The 20562-nt window shown below is 37.1% G+C and overlaps 1 protein-coding gene and 1 pseudogene across 1 annotated transcript in view; both read left to right on the top strand.

Annotated features, from left to right (window-relative positions):
* The window catches only part of SLCO6A1 (solute carrier organic anion transporter family member 6A1), a 108338-nt gene extending 89002 nt beyond the window's left edge, over positions 1-19336 (top strand). The window contains exons 11-14 of the mRNA XM_020890443.2: positions 9655-9719; positions 12022-12159; positions 17433-17579; positions 19172-19336. Coding sequence (XP_020746102.2) covers positions 9655-9719; positions 12022-12159; positions 17433-17579; positions 19172-19191 — 370 coding nt within the window. The 3' untranslated portion in view covers positions 19192-19336. The remainder of the gene's footprint in view (positions 1-9654; positions 9720-12021; positions 12160-17432; positions 17580-19171) is intronic.
* On the top strand, positions 12180-17425 carry LOC139034476 (elongation factor 1-alpha 1 pseudogene; annotated as a pseudogene).
* Positions 19337-20562: the final 1226 nt, after the last annotated feature.

The raw sequence follows: 20562 nt of genomic DNA, 5'->3' as shown, positions 1-20562 counted from the left end.
CTAATTGACTAAACAGCATTGATTTAAAGGCTGTCTTTTCCCCACAGCCACACACCAGCAGACTTTATACATGTGATCTATTTTTACACTGTGTTCTGTTCCATTGGTTTACTTGAGCATCCCTGTATCAACATTACGCTGTGTTAATTCCTCTATATTTTTTGTGACTATTTATATCAGTATTCATCATAAGCCCATCTGTGAGATTCAGTTCAGTTCAGTCATTCAGTCATATCCGACTCTTTGTGACCCCATGGACTGCAGCACGCCAGGCTTCCCTGTCCATCACCAACTTCTGGAGTCCACCCAAACTCATGTCCCTTGAGTGGGTGATGCCATCCAACCATCTCATCCTCTGTTGTCCCCTTCTCCTCCTGCCCTCAATCCCTCCCAGCATCAGGGTTTTTCCAATGAGTCAGTTCTTCTCATCAGGTGGCCAAGTATTGGAGTTTCAGCTTCAGCATCAGTCCTTCCAGTGAACACCCAGGACTGATCTTTAGGATGGACTGGTTGGATCTCCTTGCAGTCCAAGGGACTCTCAAGAGTCTTCTCCAACACCACAGTTCAAAAGCATCAATTCTTTGGCACTCAGCTTTCTTTATAGTCCAACTCTCACATCCATACTTGACCACTGGAAAAACCATAGCCTTAACTAGACGGACCTTTGTCGGCAAAGTTATGTCTCTGCTTTTTACTGTGCTGTCTAGATTGGTCATAACTTTTCTTCTAAGGAGCAATAGTCTTTTATTTCATGACTGCAGTCACCATCTGCTGATTTTGGAGCCCCAAAAATAAAGTCTGACACTGTTTCCACAGTTTCCCCATCTATTTTGCCATGAAGTGATGGGATTGGATGCTATGATCTTAGTTTTCTGAATGTTGAGCTTTAAGCCAACTTTTTCTCTCTCCTCTTTCATGTTCATCAAGAGGCTCTTAGTTCTTCTTCACTTTCTGCCATAAGGGTGGTGTCATCTGCATATCTGAGGTTATTAATATTTCTCCCGGCAATCTTGATTCCAGCTTGTGCTTCTTCCAGCCCAGTGTTTCTCATGATGTACTCTGCATATAAGTTAAATAAGCAGGGTGACAATAAACAGCCTTGACGTACTCCTTTCCCTATTTGGAACCAATCTGTTGTTCCATGTCCAGTTCTAACTGTTGATTCTTGATCTGCATATAGGTTTCTCAAGAGGCAGGTTAAGTGGTCTGGTGCTCCCATCTCTTTCAGAATTTTCCACAGTTTGTAGTGATCCACACAGTCAAAAGCTTTGGCATAGTCAATAAAGTAGAAGTAGATATTTTTCTGGAATGCTTTGCTTTTTCTATGATCCAGCAGATGCTGGCAATTTGATCTCTGGTTCCTCTGCCTTTTCCAAATTCAGCTTGAACATCTGGAAGTTCACAGTTCACGTACTGTTGAAGCCTGGCTTGGAGAATTTTGCACAATACTTTGTATTTCTAGGTGATTAAAATCACCTATTCAATGTCCATTAAAAAAAATGCTGAGATTTGGTTTGGCATGTCTTTGATTCAATTTGGGAGCATTTCTCTACTTACCACACTGAGTCTCTTGATAAATCAGTGAAGTATGATTCCTTCATTTGTTTAAATTTTCATGTATTTCTCCAATAATGCTGCATAATTTTCTTTTCCAACGTGGAGGTCTTAAACCTCCTTCAATAGATTCATTCCTAGGTAACTGTTTTTCATATTTAGTATAGCATAGTATAGTATAATATACTTGTTTATTACTGGTTTGAAGGAAATGCAATTATTTATTCTTGTGCTTTTATCTTCTATCCTGTGACTGCATTCATGTTAATTTCTAATAGTTAGTTGGTAGATTACTTCAGAGTATGTATACAATGTAGAAGAAACTTCACCACAGTAGAACTGCGAAGAAATAAAGGCTTTATTTTGGGGTCTGAGAATTCCAGTTCTGAAGACACTGCTTTGAGCAAGAGTTGAAATGTGTTCCAAGAAGGAGATAAAATTCAGGTGTTTGTAAAGGCAAAACCCACAAGGCTGCAAAGTTGCTTCAAAAGAATTATGCTCCCTGCTGGCAAGCTGAAGCTATTTTTATCTTTACATGATTGATTGCTAAAGGCTATCACTAGAGGGAGATAATACTTCATTACTCTGACAGGTTGCAGGTGTTTTTGTAGAGTCCTTGGAAAGTGAAAGTCGTTCAGTCCTGTCTGACTTTTTGTGACCCTATGAACTATACAGTCCGTGGAATTCTCCAGACCAGAATACTGGAGTGGGTAGCCTTTCCCTTCTCTAGGGATCTTCCCAACCCAGGGATCAACCCAGATCTCCTGCATTGCAAGCGGATACTTTACCAGCTGAGCCACAAGGGAAGTCCCAAGAATACTGAAGTGGGTTGCCATTTCCTCCTCCAGGGGATTTTCCTGATCTAGGGATCGAACCCACATCTTTTTTTTTTTTTTTTTCCATTTATTTTTATTAGTTGGAGGATAATTACTTTACAACATTGCAGTGGTTTTTGTCGTACATTGAAATGAATTAGCCGTGGATTTACATGTATTCCCCATCCCGGTCCCCCCTCCCACCTCCCTCTCCACCCCATCCCTCTGGGTCTTCCCAGTGCACCAGGCATGAGCACTTGTCTCATGCATCCAACCTGGGCTGGTGATCTGTTTCACCCTAGATAATATACATGTTTCCATGCTGTTATCTTGAAACATCCCACCCTCGCCTCCTCCCACAGAGTCCACAAGTCTGTTCTATACATCTGAGTCTCTTTTTCTTTTTTTGCATATAGGGTTATCGTTACCATCTTTCTAAATTCCATATATATGTGTTAGTATACTGTAATGGTCTTTATCTTTCTGACTTACTTTGCTCTGTATAATGGGCTCCAGTTTCACCCATCTCATTAGAACTGATTCAAATGAATTCTTTTTAATGGCTGAGTAATATTCCATGGTGTATATGTACCAAGCTTCCTCATCCATTCGTCTGCTGATGGGCATCTAGGTTGCTTCCATGTCCTGGCTATTATAAACAGTGCTGTGATGAACATTGGGGTGCACGTGTCTCTTTCGGATCTGGTTTCCTCAGTGTGTATGCCTAGAAGTGGTATTGCTGGGTCATATGGCAGATCTATTTCCAGCTTTTAAGGAATCTCCACACTGTTTTCCATAGTGGCTGTAGAACCTACATCTTTTATGTCTCCTTCAGTCAGGCGGACTCTACCACTGCACCACCTGCGAAGCCCCATTTTCAAGAATAAGGTTGTCTTTTTTTTTTTTTTCAATTTGTCTTAGAATTTTCCTTCTTATCAATGTGATTGTGAGGTTTGGGCATCATTATTAATCTGGTTTCATAAAATAATTTGAGAAGTATTTCCTCTAAATATCTGGACTATTTTTATGCATGTATGGTATATATTATGTTTTAATTAAAGCTTTGGAAGAAATTATTTGTGATGTACCTGGGCCTAGAATTTATTTGTGAGAATATCTTAAATTAAAATTTGAATGTGTGTGTATGTGGCTAATAAATCTTTCTTCTTTTATCTTTATAATTTCTATCATTTTGCTTCTGCGTTTTTAGTATTTTTATTTTATTCACCTATGTCTTCTGTGTATTGGTATATATGCCTTTTCTACCCAAGTATAAATTTAGATGCATCCCGGAAGTCTTGATATATATTTTTTTCTCATACTTTCAAGTATGCCTTTCAATGCTGTCTTTCCCTGAGTCTTCATATTATCTTCACTCTGTGAATGTCTGTGTCCAGATTCCCTCTTCTTATAAGAATGACAGTTCTATTGGATTAGGGCCTACCCAACTGACCTCATTTTAACTTAACTGTCTCTGTAAAACCCTGTCTCTAATTTGACTACATTCTAAAGTACGAGGGCAGAATTTCAGCATATAAATTTTGAAGGGAAGTCTGTCCAGAGCAGTAACAAACCATCCCAAATGTAATCACTTAACAACATTTTTTCCTCATGGTTCATGGTTCTGTGAGTTGACTGGTCTCAACAGAATGGTTCTTGCTTGAGGTTTCTCTTGAGTTTGTGGTCAGATGACACCTAACATTTGAGTTGTCTGATAGCATGACTGGGCTAGATTTCCCAGATGGCTTATAATTTAGGCTGAATTTTGCTAGGAGCATAGGTGGGGCTGTTGCCAAGTGGCTTTGCTCTGTAACTTAAATGTCTGCTAACAAAGTGCAAACATTCCAAAAGGGAACATCCCAAGTTTTAGCATTCTAAGAGACACAGGCATAAGCTACAAGCATAAACTGCAAGGCTTCATTTGATCCAGGTTGAAAGTCCAAGAATGCACTCTCCTGCATTCTGTTTCTCCAAAAAGTCATGTTTCAAAAGGAGGGTGAATAGATTCCACTTCTTTTTTTTTTTTTTTTATTAGTTGGAGGCTAATTACTTTACAATATTGTAGTGGTTTTTGTCATACATTGACATGAATCAGCCATGGATTTACATGTATTCCCCATCCTGGTCCCCCCTCCCACCTCCCTCTCCACCCGATCCCTCTGGGTCTTCCCAGTGCACCAGGCCCGAGCACTTGTCTCATGCATCCAGCCTGGGCTGGTGATCTGTTTCACCCTAGATAATATACATGTTTCCATGCTGTTATCTTGAAACATCCCACCCTTGCCTTCTCCCACAGAGTCTAAAAGTCTGTTTTATACATCTGTGTCTCTTTTTCTATTTTGCATATAGGGTTATCGTTCCACTTCTTGAGGTCAGGAGCAACGTGCATGTCTTAGGGGAAAAATGAATCAATGATAGCCATCTCAAGTAATTATCTACCACAGCATCTTTCATTGGTTTTGGAAAATACCTATTATCTCTTCACGTACTGCTTCTGCTCCATTTTTAGTCTGCTTACCTTTTGGATATCAGTTACACAAATTGTAAACCTTTCACCATATCCATGCATCTTCTCACTTTTACTTTCCGTTTCATTTGTTTTTATGCTCTGTGCTTCAGCCTTAGTTTATTCACTGATCTCCAATGTATTAATCATATTTCCACCTGCTTTTTCAGTTATGTACCCTAGGTTACTAATTCTAGCTGTCTCTGTATCTAATTAGCTTTTAAATTCATCCATGAGTTCATTATAATTAGTGTACTTTTATGTTATAGAATTTTATTTCTTTTTAATAGACTAGTTCTCTGATAATATTCTCTACCTTGTCGTCTGTTTCCTTGGACTTATTAGTTCCCTAAATTTAAAATATCTGTCAGGTATCTAGTATCTGAATATTCTGTAGAATTATTAAATTTCAGTTTTTCTCTTGACTCTGTCTGTTAAAACTCCTGTACTTATTTTTAATCATATGTGAGATTTTGTGCACCAAAATTAATAGAGACTCTGAATGTTAATAACTCCAAAAATACTTTACAATAGCTTTTCAAAGAAAGGTTAGGTAGGAACAGTTTCCTGTAAGCCAAGCAAAAACTTAGCTGATTTGACGGTAGATTTAAGTTTTTTAAGTAGTAGTATCAGTCGCCCAGTCATGTCTGACTCTCTGTGACCCCATGGCCTGTAGCCCACCAGTCTTCTCTGTCCATGGGATTCTCCAGGCAAGAATGCTGGGGTGTGTTGCCCTTTCCTTCTCCACGTAAGTTTTTTAGACCTTATCAATTTTAAGACTGATACTAGGGTATAATCTTTCAGGAGGATTCAATTGAAAGAAAGGTATGTTAAATATAGGATCCTTCACTTTTGGTGAGATTTGAACTCTAGTACTTATCTACCCAGCCACAATAGAACTTCTGAGAGCAATATTACCAGTTCTTTTTTACACTGTATTAGAAATAATAGCCAGTACATTTAACTAAGTATTTAGTAAGGTGACAGAATATAAAAAATAACAGATACATTGAGCTACACACACACACACACACACACACACACACGAATTCAGTTAAAAAATTTAAACTTTATTAACTGAAAAATGAAAATAAATTAAGGTCTATAGTCTGGTTAACAGCAATGAGTCAATGTCAGTTTCTAGCTTTAATATTGTAATTACAGTTATATAAGATTCCACCATTTACTGATGCTAGGTGAGGGTACACAGGATGCTTTGTACTATTAATATTTTTACAACCACTTGTGAGTTTCAGGTTATTCAAAGATAAATAATAATTTCAAAATAAGACACACTTGAGTGTCACAAAAACTGACTTGAACACTTTGGAAGGGTCTATCTCCAATTATTGAGTAGGAAGACCTACCACCACCCATATATCAATTCCCCTTAAGTTAATGTGTAACTTTAATGTGATACTGAAAATGCCAATAGAACTATTGAAATGTAAAAGCTGATTTTAAAGTTTTTTGGGAAAATAATAAACAAGAGTGGTTTGGGAATCTGAAACAAAGAGGCACAAGTAACAGGCTTATCCTCATAAGCTAAATGCAATATAAAGCCTCAACACCGAAGCAGTGTAGTGTTGATTCATGAATAGAATGACATTAGGTTTAGAAATAGATCTCAACCCCTGTAGGAATTTAATACAACAAAAGTAAAATTCTAATTAAGTGCATCAAGGGAGTAGATGAGAGCAGGGGTATAAACAAGCATGCCTCTCCAGTATGTGCTCTTTTTGGAGCTTTCCAAAGCATATAGTTATAATACAAATTCCACAAAATTTACTTTTTAAAAATACAATAATAGAGTCAAATACCTAAATTGTGAAGTCACAATCAAGTGATAATTCATGTCATGGAAGTGATGTAGGATGAAATACTTTGCAGCAGGCCGGTGCTCTTTCAGAAGATCACTAGAAAAGCGGAATTAAATGTATTAAAGGCACAAGTGGCAGAGGACTAGAGGGATTAAAACTCCAGAGCAAGCAGGGCTTTTAGAGATGTAATAGGGATCTAGAACTGACCCTGATGTCCTTGCCAGTTCTTGATGAGGGGTAGCATTTCTCTGGTGGCTCAGCGGTAAAGAATCTGCCTGCCAGTGCAGGAGACGCAGGTTCGATCTCTAGGTCAGGAAGATCGCTTGGAGAAGGAAATGGCAACCCGCTCCAGTATTCTTGCCTGGAGAATCCTGTGGAAAGAGGAGCCTGGTGGGCTACAGCCCAAGGGGTTGCAAAAGGGTCAGACACAACTTGGCGACAGAACAGCAGCAAAGAAGGACAACGTCCCTTTTCCTCCGGACAAACTTGACCCGTCTGAAGCTGTGAGGCTTCAATCTAAACAGAGACGTATGATTTGTCAGTTCTCTCTCTCAAGGTGCTCATGAAGAAAAGTTAGTTCATCATGTCTTTCCCTTCCATTCCTCATTATTTTAACATGTCTAGGTATTCTTCTCACCTGTGATAGGTACCATGGATTTAAGCTAGAAGGTGGCTGAGCACTTTCAGGGAAAAAGGTGAACTGAAAGAGGAATAGAAGTGACCAGGTCCTTGCTTCTCTGATAGACTTTGGAGGGTTGTAAGGCCGGGGGGGAAAAGAAAAGTAGTTTCACTTATACGTGTTTAATTATAACATTAAAATATACTGCAAAGAAAATGTAGAAGAATGCCAAGAGAACATTACAGGACAATCTTAATTAGTCTGGGGATTCAGAGAGGGTATCCTTAAAGAAATCACATTTTAACTAAGTCCTACAAGGTGGGAGATGAGAATTTCACACAGTGGGAACAGTATATGCAAAGACTCTGAGCTGAATGCAAGAAACAGCTTTATAAGAGTGTTGTGTGATAGATTGTTTAAAGAGGATGACAAAGGCAAAAGTTGTGAGGTGGCGAGCAATGAGACTGGAGCCATCAAAGGATCCTAGTGGGGCAATGAAATAATCAAAATTTTACCTTAAAAATAATCACTGTGGCTCTATGTAAAGAGTGGGCTGAAGAGATTAAAAATCATTTGGCAAGATAAGTTAGGAAATTGTTTCATTTTCTTCAGGCAAAAAAATACATGCTTGAAATAGATCAGTGGAATTAGAGATTAAGAAAGTCAGAAAAAGTTATCAAAAAAATTATTTTTAAAAATCACAGTACTTTATTATTGATTTGATGAATGAGGGAAAGGATACTCTTTCAAGCATGCCTCATTCTAGATTTTGGGCTTGAAAGCTGCATGGATGATGATTCTACTTCTTGGGATAGGGGACACCAGGGGGATGCAACTTTTGTGCAAGATAGGAACTGAAGTCTAGAACTTAAGAAAGATATGGGCTGAAAATATAAATTTAGAAGTCATCTGAGATATTGGAAACTGCCTATTCCATTTTGGAAGATTACTAATAAATGTTTTGTTTATTCCATGAAATTCTTAAACCATCTTGTCACAGCCATACGCCTTAGACAAAATACCAAAAAAATTCTCTTTACTTCCTTTATATGTCTTTAATGAATCTGCTCATAATAACAGTTGAATTATTTTTCATTTAAAAACATCATTATCCTTTAAGAATTGGTGAATTTGTTTTCGTTTTCCTAGTAGTAAACATTTGAGAGAAGAGTATGTATTTTTACCAGGTTGATACAGGTGGAGTTATCTGACTTTTTACAAAAGAGTCTTAAAATACTGTACAAATGCTGCATTTTAATACACTGAGTCATTTCCAGGTGACAATATTGGTCATGTTTGTTTATTATTCAAGTTGCAGAACAAGTAAATAAAGACTAAGCATAGGATTTGTTTAAAATATCCATTTAAATGTAGCTTTGATTTTTTTACTTTCGAAAATGTTCAGAGGTTAATTATTTTTATTTTAGTTTATTTTATTTTCCAAACTACTACTATATGACATTATGCATTACGATTTCTTTTTAAAACAAATACTTGGTTTGACCCAAACAAAGTACAGAGATCTTCATTCTTTATATATTTTTTTAGAAAGTAATTTTTTCATTTATTTCAACTTTTGAATAGTGAGGGTAAAATTTAGATTTCCAACAGAAAAGAGATGGCACTCTCCAACTAGAACAAGTAAGGTTGAATAAAGTGGCTATTTAAAATGTGGGCAGGGTATAAGGCATCACACAGTATAGAGCTTCGGGTCTTTTACGGCCCCACACCCAAGGGGAACAAGGTTAGGAAGAGGAGAGACCTGTAGAGGGGACTGTTTGCTGAGGGACCCAGTCAACGTGGGAAACTTTTCAGGGAGGAAACCTGGGTCTGAAGACCTTCACGCCCCTTTCCTTTCTCACTCTGGAGCACGGCATTGGCAGAACCCAATCGGTAGCCAGGGGACGAGAGAACATCCTGATGTAGTCCATTCGAGTCAGCTTCCCAAGGCAGAGAGCAAGGGAGAGAAAAGTAGAGAATGAATCTCATGGGGACAAAACGAAGACATCTGAGACAACTGCCCCACAGAGTGAAAAATGAGAAGGTAGGAAAGACAGTGCTACATTTTTTTCCAGCAAAGACTGGAGCAGAGAGTTTGGGCCATAAATGCTTCCTCCTTGAGAAGTGCAAGACGTTTTAAAGTTGGTTGGCAAAGGGCAGAATATGGGGAAATGGGAAGAGCTGTAATTAATTCAACCAGATTGAAATCTGTCAACTGGCTAAAGATTCTTGGTCTAATGGATGCACAGGGGAAAAAAAAAATTAGCCCTGAACCTAGCAAACATTCTCTACAGCTAATAATGATGCTGTTCTGATGATATCATTGCTATCTGCTTGCAGGATTGTGTCTGACAAACAGCGTCCTCTGGCCATGGGTATGAGCTTTGTGATTTTGAGAATATGTGGTATGGATTTTTGGCAATCTATTATTGAATTGAATTGAATTGTTTCTCTTTTGATTTATATGTGTCAACATGTATATATAGAATTTCAAACAAATAATAATGATAACATTGATAAACTGACACAAAACAAGTGAATAGGGGAGATGCTTTACAGAATTTAGGAGACAGTACAAAAAGATAATACTTAATGTAAACCCATCTTGTCGTATAAAATGTGTGTTAATTTTTTACTCAACTAGAAGAAAATCTTTTTGATCAGAAATATGTTTTTCAAGCTTATACAAATGGTTTGGCAAGCTGAAACAAAGCACATATAAGCACAGAAACTATATTCTACATTCTTGGGTGTTTGAGAAGTCATTAGTCTAGATTAGTGCTTTAGATTTTATTCATTACCAAAGATACTGTATCTGATGTTTTTAAAGATTTACACACAAAGAACAAATTGATTTTTCTGATGGTGATGCACTCTGTACTTCAGGCTTTTTTAAAGTGCAAAAACTAGCTCTCAAGTCCACATTAAGACCATATGAGGAGCTCTGATTCAAGAAGTTGATTTAAAATATTTGTGGGGTAAGGAAACATGATTAGATGGGTTGAGGACAGAGACAGACAGTAATTAGAATCAAGAATGTAGAAGAATTTAAGTGTGGCTCTAATGGGGAATCAGAGAAATTCTTAGGTCAGTATTCAGGGTTCAGAATAGTCATTTTAATTGAGAAAAATCCAGTGGATAAAGATAGATTCTGAATCATAGAGGAAGCATAAGAAAGAGCAAGTGCACAGTTTTCTACCTCAGAAATGAAGCCAGTGAGCCTGGTGCATTTTTGAATGAGAGAGGGTGGAACAAGGTGATGATCTTTTAGATATGACTGTCTCTAGCTATCAGAAAATTTAAGCAGATGATAGATGTTACCTGATTTACATTGAAAAGATAACTTTGCTGCTGGAGAGAAGTATTTATAAAAGATAAATGTGTTTGCTGAAGTCTCAGTCTGAGTTATATTAAATTGGATTCTGGGGGTTGTAATGAAAAAGAGAAATCAACTTATCTAAGATATACTTGGAGTTAGTGTTATCAAGATTTATCATGGATTGGAAAAAACATGGTGGGAAATTAAAAAAAAATGAGTTAATAGGCCTCATTTCACTTTGAGCAATTGTAGACAGAGTGCCAGCACTCCCTGGGATTGGGAAATCTGGTGATGGGTAGCTTTCTTTGACAGGCATCAAAAAAGTCAAGATGCATGAGAACTCACAATTTCTTAAGCAAGAAGATCAGTCATTAGATATGTTAGTTCTGAGAATCTAGATATGTTAGTTCTGAGAACCTAGCTCTAATGTCTTTGGAGTGGTATTTATTTACTTATTCATTTTTAAAAAGACTTCATTCACTTTTATCTGAAAGTGATACTGTTGCTGGGAAGATGTTTTCTCTGTGAGTATACAGAGATTTCTCTCAGGCAGCACACAAGTATGCCTCTAGATTTGGGGTCTTCTGAAGCTAGGGCTGCTACAAACATACCAAAGCATTTACTTTTTCAGTTATTTCTCTCACTATCTTGATACATAACAGATAACACATTGCATTTCAAAACTAATTTTTCAGTCATTGAAAATTTCAGAATTTTAAATCTTTGAGAGATACATTGGATTCACAAAATCAGTATTTAGAATCTCTGTTTTAAATACTTTCTCCTAAACTTTTAATTCAGAAATTAACAAAAATGTTGAGATGTCAACTAGATCAGGGGTCCTCAACCCTTAGGCCACGGACCAGTACTGTCTGGTGGCCTGATAGGAACGGGGCCACACAGCAGGAGATAAGCGGCATGTGAGCAAGTGAAATTTCCTTTGTATTTGCAGTCATACCCCATTGCTCGCATGACCACCTGACCTCTGCCTCCTGTGAGATCAGTGGTGGCATAATAAATATAATGTGCTTGAGTCATACCCCCTTCCCCTGCCGCCATCTGTGGGAGGACTGTCTTCCAGGAAACGGGTCCCTGATGACAAAAAGGTTGAGGACCACTGAACTAAATAAGAGCATGTATACCATTCTAAGAAAAAGAAAATCTGCTAGTTCTTTTTTAAAAATATCTATAAGAATAAGGATTTTCAAAAACACACAATTGTGTTTCCAGTTTTTAACAATCTTATTAAAAAATAAATTCTTAGATAATTTAAAATGGTATATTTAGAGTGATGATGACTAAGTAAGTTTAAGTTTGGGATAAAAATCATTCTGATTCCAGCCTACAGTGTTTTCATGGAGAATTTATCATCATTGCATTTTTGATAGGGACTATACCTGGACCAGTAATTTTTAAAATAATAAGAGAAACTTCTTGCATCTTTCGGGATAATGAGCGCTGTGGAAGCACTGGAAATTGCTGGATCTATTACAAGACAAAAATGGCCTACCTATTGGTAGGAGTATGTAAGTGATATCTATTGAAGAATGTCAAGAAGTTAAATTGTTTTTTAAAACTTATGGCTGTTTGGAGTAAGGTATAGTCATAATAAACTAAGACCAAGTGTATACTTTAATTATTAAAGAAACCTTATGTTATTATATACAAAATATTTTAGAAACTAAATTACTATGGAGTTTATGTAAGTATTTGAAAGGCTGCATCACATTTAAAGTTGTTTTCTGTTAATCTAATGCAATTAAACATCCAGTCCCTCTGTAGGACAGTGCAGATGTAGAACACTGCCATTGTCACAGAAAGTTCTATGCACACCACTATTCTAGGGCAAAACTTATTCAAAAGGAATCCAGGAACCCTGGGAGCCCACATTAAACTTTGTGTATTTTTGAAATCCTAAAATTCTGTTTGTACAGTGGGAAATCTGCTATAGAGGAAGACTGTTGCATTCATCAGATCCTCAAAAGTTTTGTCACTCAAAAAAGTTAGGAAAAATGTATTTAATCAGTCTGTCAGTTCTCTTTGGTAGCAAGGAAACTCATCAAGCAACTTCGTCAAGTTTGAGTTTTTTGGTAAAATTTTTATAGAAAATATAAAGAAAGAGCACATATTATAAATGTATAGCTGAACACATATTTATAAAGTTAGCATATGTATCATTAGCACTCAAATTAAGAAACACAGTATATTAGAATTAATACATGAATTTAGTAAAGTTGCTTAATATACAATCAATACACAGAAATCATGTGCACAACCAAATACAGAAATAAGCTGATAAATACAGTAATATTAAAGAATCAAGTACCCAGAAAAAATTTGTTGAAAGTTGTATAAAGCATCTACATGGACAAATATAAAATTTATTTGCGGGAAATCAAAACCTAAATAAATGAAAAAAAATGCATCACAATTACAGATAGGAAGATTTAAAAATGCCACCTCTCCTAAATTAATTTATAGCCTTCATGTGATCACAGAATCCCAGAAGGAATTTTTTTAATTGACAAGGGAATTGAAATTCATATGGGAAGCCAAAGTGCTAAGATTTATCCAAAGAATCTTAAAGAAGAAATAAAATTGAAAGGTATATGCCACCAGATATCAAAACCTACTATCAACTTGTAATAATCAATACAAAAGGGTATTAGTGCGAGTGTCAGCCCATTAACAATAGAATAGAGTAGAGAATCCAGAAATAAACCCATACTTGCATACTCATCTGATAATGACAAAGGAGACACTACGGGGGGAGGGGAGGAGGGGGTCTTTTAAATAAAGGGTAATAGATTACTTTATATCTCCATATCTGAAAAATGTATCTTGATCCCTACCTTACGTTATACACAAAAATCATTTCTAGATGCACTGAAGATCTAAGTGTGAGAGATTAACAGTAGAATATATTCACAACCTTGAAGTAGGAAAAGACTGCATAAAGAAGGATACAAAAACTATAAAATTAATTAAAATAAATAAAATTCGATCACCCAAAGACAACTGAGAGAAGAGACAACCCCAATGTTAGAAGACAGTGGAAAAAGTAAAAAGGTGAAAAAGAACGAATATCCAAGATATATTAAAAAAAAAAAAACTCCCACAGAACAACAATAAATAAAGGATACATAACTTAATAGAAAAGTGAACAAAACACTGGAAAGAACTCTTCAGAAAAGTGAATAACCAAAGAGTCATAAAACACTTTTTTGCCACAGGTCTGCCGCCAGGACACAGGTGTCTTGAAAACCACCGCTAAACCTAAGCAAAAATGGGAAAGGAAAACACCTGCTTCAACACTGTTGTCATCGGGCACATAGATTCAGGGAGGTCTACCACGACTGGCCATCTGGTCTACAAGTGCGGTGGGACCGACAAGAGAACAACGGAAAAGTTGGAGAAGGAGGCTGCGGAGAGGGAAGGGCTCCCAGGTGTGCCTGGGTCTTGCACAAACTGAAAGCTGCTCATGAGCGTGGTATCACCCTCGCTATCACCCTGCGGAAATCTGAGGCCAGCAAGTGCTGTGTTACCATCATTGATGCGCCCGGACAGAGCCTTCAACAAACACCTGATTACAGGCGCCTCCCAGGCTGACTGTGCTGTCCTGCCTGTCGCTGCTGGTTTCGGGGAATTCGAAGCCGGCATCTCCGAGAGCAGGCAGACCCGTGAGCATGGCCTTCTGGCTTGCACTCTGGGTGTGAAACAACTCATTGCTGGAGTTAAAGTGTATTCCACGAAGCCACCCTACAGCCAGAAGAGATACGAGGAAACTGTTAAGGAAGTCAGCGCCTACATTGAGGAAATTGGCTACAACCCCGACACGGTAGCATCTGTGCCAATTTTTGGCTGGAACGGTGACAACATCCTGGAGCCAAGTGCTAACAGGCCATCATGGTTCAAGGGGTGGAGAGTCCCCCGTAAGGACGGCAATACCCATGGAACCACCTTGGCTGAAGCTCTGGATGACATCCTGCCACCAACTCGCCCAACAGACGGACACTGGTGTTTGCCCCTCCAGGATGTCTATAAAGTTGGTGGTCCCTGACCCTGGGGGTGGCGTGGAGACTGGTGTTCTCAAACCTGGCATGGTGGTCACCTTCACTGCAGCCGATGTAACAACTGGAGTGAAGTCCGCAGAAATGCACCGCGAAGCCCTGAGTGAAGCCCTTCCTGGGGACACCGCGGGCTTCCGTGGCAAGAACGTCTGTCAGAGATGTTCATCATGGCAACGTGGCGGGTGACAGCAGAAACGACCCCCCAACGGAAGGTGTTGGCTTCACGGCGCAGCGGATTGTTTTGAACCATCCAGGCCAGATCAGGGCTGGATATGCACCTGTGCTGGATTGCCACACAGCTCACATTGCTTGCAAGTTTGCTGAGCTGAAGGAGAAGATTGATCGTCATTCTGGGAAAAAGCTGTAAGATGGCCCTACATCCTTGAAATCTGGCGATGCTGCCATTGTTGACATGGCTCCTGGTGAGCCCACGTGTGTCGAGAGCTTCTCTGACTGTCCGCCCTTGGGCCGTTTTGCTGTGCGTGACATGAGACGGACGGTCGCTGGGTGTCATCAAAGCAGTGGGCAAGAAGGCAGCTGGAGCTGGCGAGCTCACCAAGTCTGCCCAGAAAGCCCAGAAGGAAGGCTGAATGAATAGTATCCCCAATACCTGCCACCCTAGGCCTTAATCAGTGGTGGGAGAAGGGCCTCAGACCTGTTTGTCTCAATGGGCCATTTAAGTTTAATAGCAAAAGACTGGTTAATAACAATGCATCGTAAAACCTTCAGAAGGAAAGGAGAATGTTTTGTAGACCGTATGTTTTGTGTGTGGCAGTTTAAGTTATGAGTTCTTAAAATCTGTACTTTTTAATGAAAACAACTTGACCAAAAATCTGTCACAGAATTTGAGACCCAATTAAAAAAAGCTTAGTGAGAAACCTGTGTCTTCTTTGGGTCAACACCGTGACTCCCTGTAGTACTACTTTGGTAAGAGTTGCTCATAACCTCTTTCTGGTGAAACAGTTTTTCTATTCATGGGTTTGTATTTCTAGGGTGGTGCTTCAGGTTTGTTAGGCTTGTCTTGAGAACTCATCTGTTTTAAGAACATCTTAAAAAGCATTGGTGCAACACTTTCTAGGCTAGGACAGATGAGTAAAGAGTAACTTTTATATGTAAGCTAGTTTGTAAGGTCAGATTCTGTACTATAAAAGCTCCTGTTGCATATAAAATTTTGTATGGTTACATAAATAATGAGTAAATCTATGTCATTTAGTTTCCCAGTTATCAGGCTGTGCGTTCACATTTATAATATTGTTAAGTAGTTAATCTAAAATGTGAGGCTTAAACAGATGCTGGAAGCTAAAATATATATGTAGTCATAAAACAATGGAATGGATAAATTGTGATAACATCAACAATGGAATATTATGAAACAGTGAAATTTAAAAGCACACAACTTCATAAAACATGAATCACATAAACATAATGTTGTAAGAAAGAAACTAGACAAATGAATATGCATTGTTATGACTCTACTTACAGAATTTTAAACTGCTATAAATATTCTTCAAAAGCAAATAAAATTAAACTTTTGTCGTCAGTGACTTTGAGGAAATATGAGAAAGGTTTCTGGTGTGTTGGCAATGCTTAATTTTCTTCATCCAGATGCTGGTCACACTATTTAGTTTGTGAAAAATGTATCAGGTGGTATTGTTTTTTAAAAAATAAGATGCAGTTAGCCTACAATTACCATAGGTGTTCATATGGTAATGTCTTGGCTGTTCCATGTGCTGGCTTTTGATAATTGGGTGCACCTGTGCAAGCTGCATCCAAAACAAACTATAGAAATTTATACTATGTCCTTTTCTAGTCAATTTTCCTTCTGCACAGATAAACCCTTTTCATATTTCTATTACAATATGTCGTTTAGCCTGTTCTAGAAATTATGCAAATAGAATAGAATATATGCTGGAGGCGGGGAAGATTTCACCTGTCTTGCTTAATGTTATACTTTTGGGAGATTCATCCATGTTACTCTATGCAGTAGTTTGTGCTTTTTAAAAATTTCTGAATACCACTTCATTTTTTAATATGCTATAGTTTATTCATGCTCTTATTAATGGATATTTGGGCTGTTTGCCATGTTCGGCTGTTATAAATAAATTTTTGAAATGTATCATTACAAATGATATAGACTCATTAATGTTTCCTATTTTATCTTTGAAACCACTATAATTGATATTGTTGCTGTAAAATATTTTTTACTTTAACAGGATTATTTGCATCCAAATTTCAAGTAACTTTATATAATGCCTGTAATTTTCTGAAACTTGAAAAGTGAAAAGGAATTTAAAAACTTAAACATAGTCAATTAGTTTTTCTAAAATGTTTCTGTTGGTATTTAGAAAATTATATATATTTCAAAAAGAGTAAAGCTGCATGAAGTGACTTTAAAAGTTTCCAGTTTCCACTGATAATTAGTTTTGAAAGTAGAAATGTATTTTTATGTTTTAGCGTTAATACATGCTGTGAAATAGTAATAAGCTTTGCATCTTTCTTGGGCTATACATTTAAGAAATCTAAAAGGTTTTACAAACATTAAAAAAAGTTTTTCCTTTAAGTAACTTGATAGAAGTTTATGACATTAATTACATTCTACAATTGGAAAATTGGTAACTTTAGAGATGAAATATGTTCACCTTTTCTTTGGTAAATATCTTTCTTTCCATAAACATTTTGCTCTAAATAAATTGATGCATCTGATGACTGTATTTTTTTTTCAAATTCAGGTTTTACTTGCAAAGTAGCTACTATTTTCTTCAATGCTGTTGCATTGGGCCTATATAAAAATCTACCAGAGGAAAACAGTGACGTCTTGCCTACAGTTGTGAAGAGTCTAAGGGTTAAAAAAAATGAAAGATCAGAATCAACATTATGTAAGAATTACATATTTGTCAATCTATCAATGGGATATTATTGGATATTAATAAAATTTAAAATAATTTAATATAACTACATGTTTAATAAGTTCATGTGATCTTATAAGCTTTATTCTTTTGAGTATAAACTAATAATAGAGTCTGTGTTTTGCGCTTTTAAAAGATACCACATTAAAAGATATTTAATACTTTCAATAGAAAGGTCATACTTTGAAAGAAAAAGATGAAGTGGAAGTAGAAAATACACGTAAGTTAATTGTGACTGCAGTGATGTCTTCTATATTCACTATTGGTCTTCGGTTACGTAGGCTCGGGCTTCCCTGGTGGCTCAAATGGTGAGGATTCTGCCTGCAATGAGGGAGCTGTTGTTCCGTCTCTAAATCATGTCTGACTCTCTGCGACCCCATGGGCTGCAGCACACCAGGCCTCCCTGTCCATCACCACTCCTGGAGCTTACTCAAACTCATGTCCATTCAATCAGTGATGCCATCCAACCATCTCATCCTCTGTCGTCCCCTTCTCCTCCTGCCCTCCATCTTTCCCAGAAATGAGACCCCAGTCCAATCCCTGGGTTGGGAACATCCCCTTGAGAAGGAAATGGCATCCCCCTCCAGTAATCTTGCCTGGAGAATTCCGTGGACAGAGGAGCCTGGAGAGCTACACTCCACGGGGTCGCAAAGAGTCAGACACGACTGAGCGACTAACACGTTCACTTTTTTATGTAGAGTTATTTAGGTTTCATGTAGTTTATTCTTGCTACTTTTCATTTGGGCTGTGCATATTTATACATAATTTTCAAAATAAGACAAGATGTGCCAATCCAGTTCATATAATAAACATTTACATGAAAGTCATATTTGCTCTCCAAAAGGAGACATTTCAAACTATTTAAAAATTAGCATTTTTCCTTTATTTGGTAATGGAAAGATTTTCTCAGAAAATTTATCCAAACAGTCAATTGGCCAGTTTGCAATAAATATTTTCACACTTCTTTAGTATTAGTAGACATGAAATTCAATATAATCATATACTTCTCTGTTTTATTTAATATCTTGACTTGAATTTTATTGGTAAAGACTACTGATACCTCAGTTGATATCCATTTTTGTATTTTTATATTTAATTTTATGATTAATCATAATCATTTCACTTAAAGAAATGTTCAAATTTGAGTGTAGAAAACATGCCAACAATTTGTGGAGTTTTTCTTAAACTTAAATGTGTTTCAATAGAAAAATGTTGATATAATTATTTCATACATGACTTAATACCTATCCAAATTATATAGCAATTTTCCAACTATTAAAAAATAAAATTGTTATGAAACAAAAACTTCTCTACAATGTTTCTTTTGTTCTCTTGGGAGAATGAACAACTGACAAAATTTCTCCTTTGTTATTCGTATTATCAGTGACCCTGTGTGTAAAGGCAGACATGGCCCTATTCGTGGTCTTGGCTGGCAGAAGGAAATGTGAAGCAGGGAGTGTTCATATCTTACTATATGTTTTTCTGCCTAGCTTTAACATGCATTTATGAAAATCTATAAGCTTGCCTTTATGTGAAACTTGACCGTTCTCTGTTTGAACCAGCAGGATGGAGGAAGAGCTGAGGATCAGAATGTGAAAACAGGAGTTTTTCCTTCAAAGATTCTCCAAGATCTGTTGCTGTGCTACATTCAGAAAAGGAAAATCACAAGTGATGTTTGCAAAAGTTGTAGAAGCATAATCTGTGGTGATTTGTATTTTCATAATAAAGTACATTCTTATAAAGCGTTTCTCTTATGTTTTTAATGATGTAGGATTTTAAACACAATATAGGTTTCCCTAGAATTACAGGTTAATAATTGTAGGGTATTTATATTATTTCTTAATATTTTATTATCTAAAAATATTTGAAAATTCATGCAATGAGGAAATAAGATAAAACAATAATATTCTGATCCATTTTGAAGGAACTTGTAGTATGTTTCTGTGTTTATGTGTAAATATCTATATATGTATTTTTTGCGTAAGTATAGTAAAAGTATAGTAAAGATTATAACAATTTGGAGAGTAGTGTTAAGACTTCAATTTGCGTATAATTTTCTGCCACAATAGAACATGTGTTTCTATGCTGCAAACTAGTTCACAGAGGATTGATAGAGAAAATATAACTCAAAAGTCACTGGTTAACACCAATTTAGCAGTTTTTGAAACAATCAGTGGAAGCTTCTCAATGTTAATGAGAAAACCTTAGTCTTAAAAAAAAAGGCCAGGGACTTCCTGGTGGTCCAGTGGTTAGGACTCCACACTCCCAGTGCAGGGAGCATGGGTTCGATCCTTGGTCAGGGAACTAGATCCCACATGCTGCAACTGAGATCTGGGTGCAGTCAAATAAATTAAAAAAAAAAAAAAAGAAAGAAAAAAAAAAGGTCAGCTAAAAATCCTATTGAAATACCTTTCTTTGTAAGCAGTTTTGAGTATTTTAATGCTATCAAGGATCAGTACACTTTCTAGAGTGTTAATGTATCCAGTGAAGCTGCAACTGAAGATGAAGAAGCTGCAAAGACATTCTTAAATATCAGATTTTAAATTAAAATTTTGATGAAACTTTTCTATTGACAGTTGGTGCCCTCAAGGGACTATTTCTCAAAGGAGGGAGGTAAGCCCTAGCCTTAAAACTTAAAGAATTGATTGACTGTGATGCTGGGTGAAAATGCTAGAGAGATTTAGCTAAGCTAAAATTCATTAAGATTGTGATTATTTTTGTTAGGACTGTGCTTACAAAATTGCATAGGTTTTTGAATGGTTCACCTCTACATCATATTCTCCATCAGCCTAATTATTTGCTTGATTTTGCCTGAAGGGACGTTTTTAAGCAAAGCCTACTTAATATTGGGCTTCTCTAGTGAGTCAGTGGTAAAGGAGCCCCCTGCCAATACAGGAGATGCAAGAGACGAGGCTTCTATCCCTGCGGGAGGGACTGGCAACCCACTCTAGTG

Source organism: Odocoileus virginianus, chromosome 3 (assembly GCF_023699985.2).
Source record: "Odocoileus virginianus isolate 20LAN1187 ecotype Illinois chromosome 3, Ovbor_1.2, whole genome shotgun sequence".
Lineage (NCBI taxonomy): Eukaryota > Metazoa > Chordata > Mammalia > Artiodactyla > Cervidae > Odocoileus > Odocoileus virginianus.
Note: the sequence above shows the minus strand (reverse complement) of the source record. Positions and strands in the feature narration are given on the sequence as shown.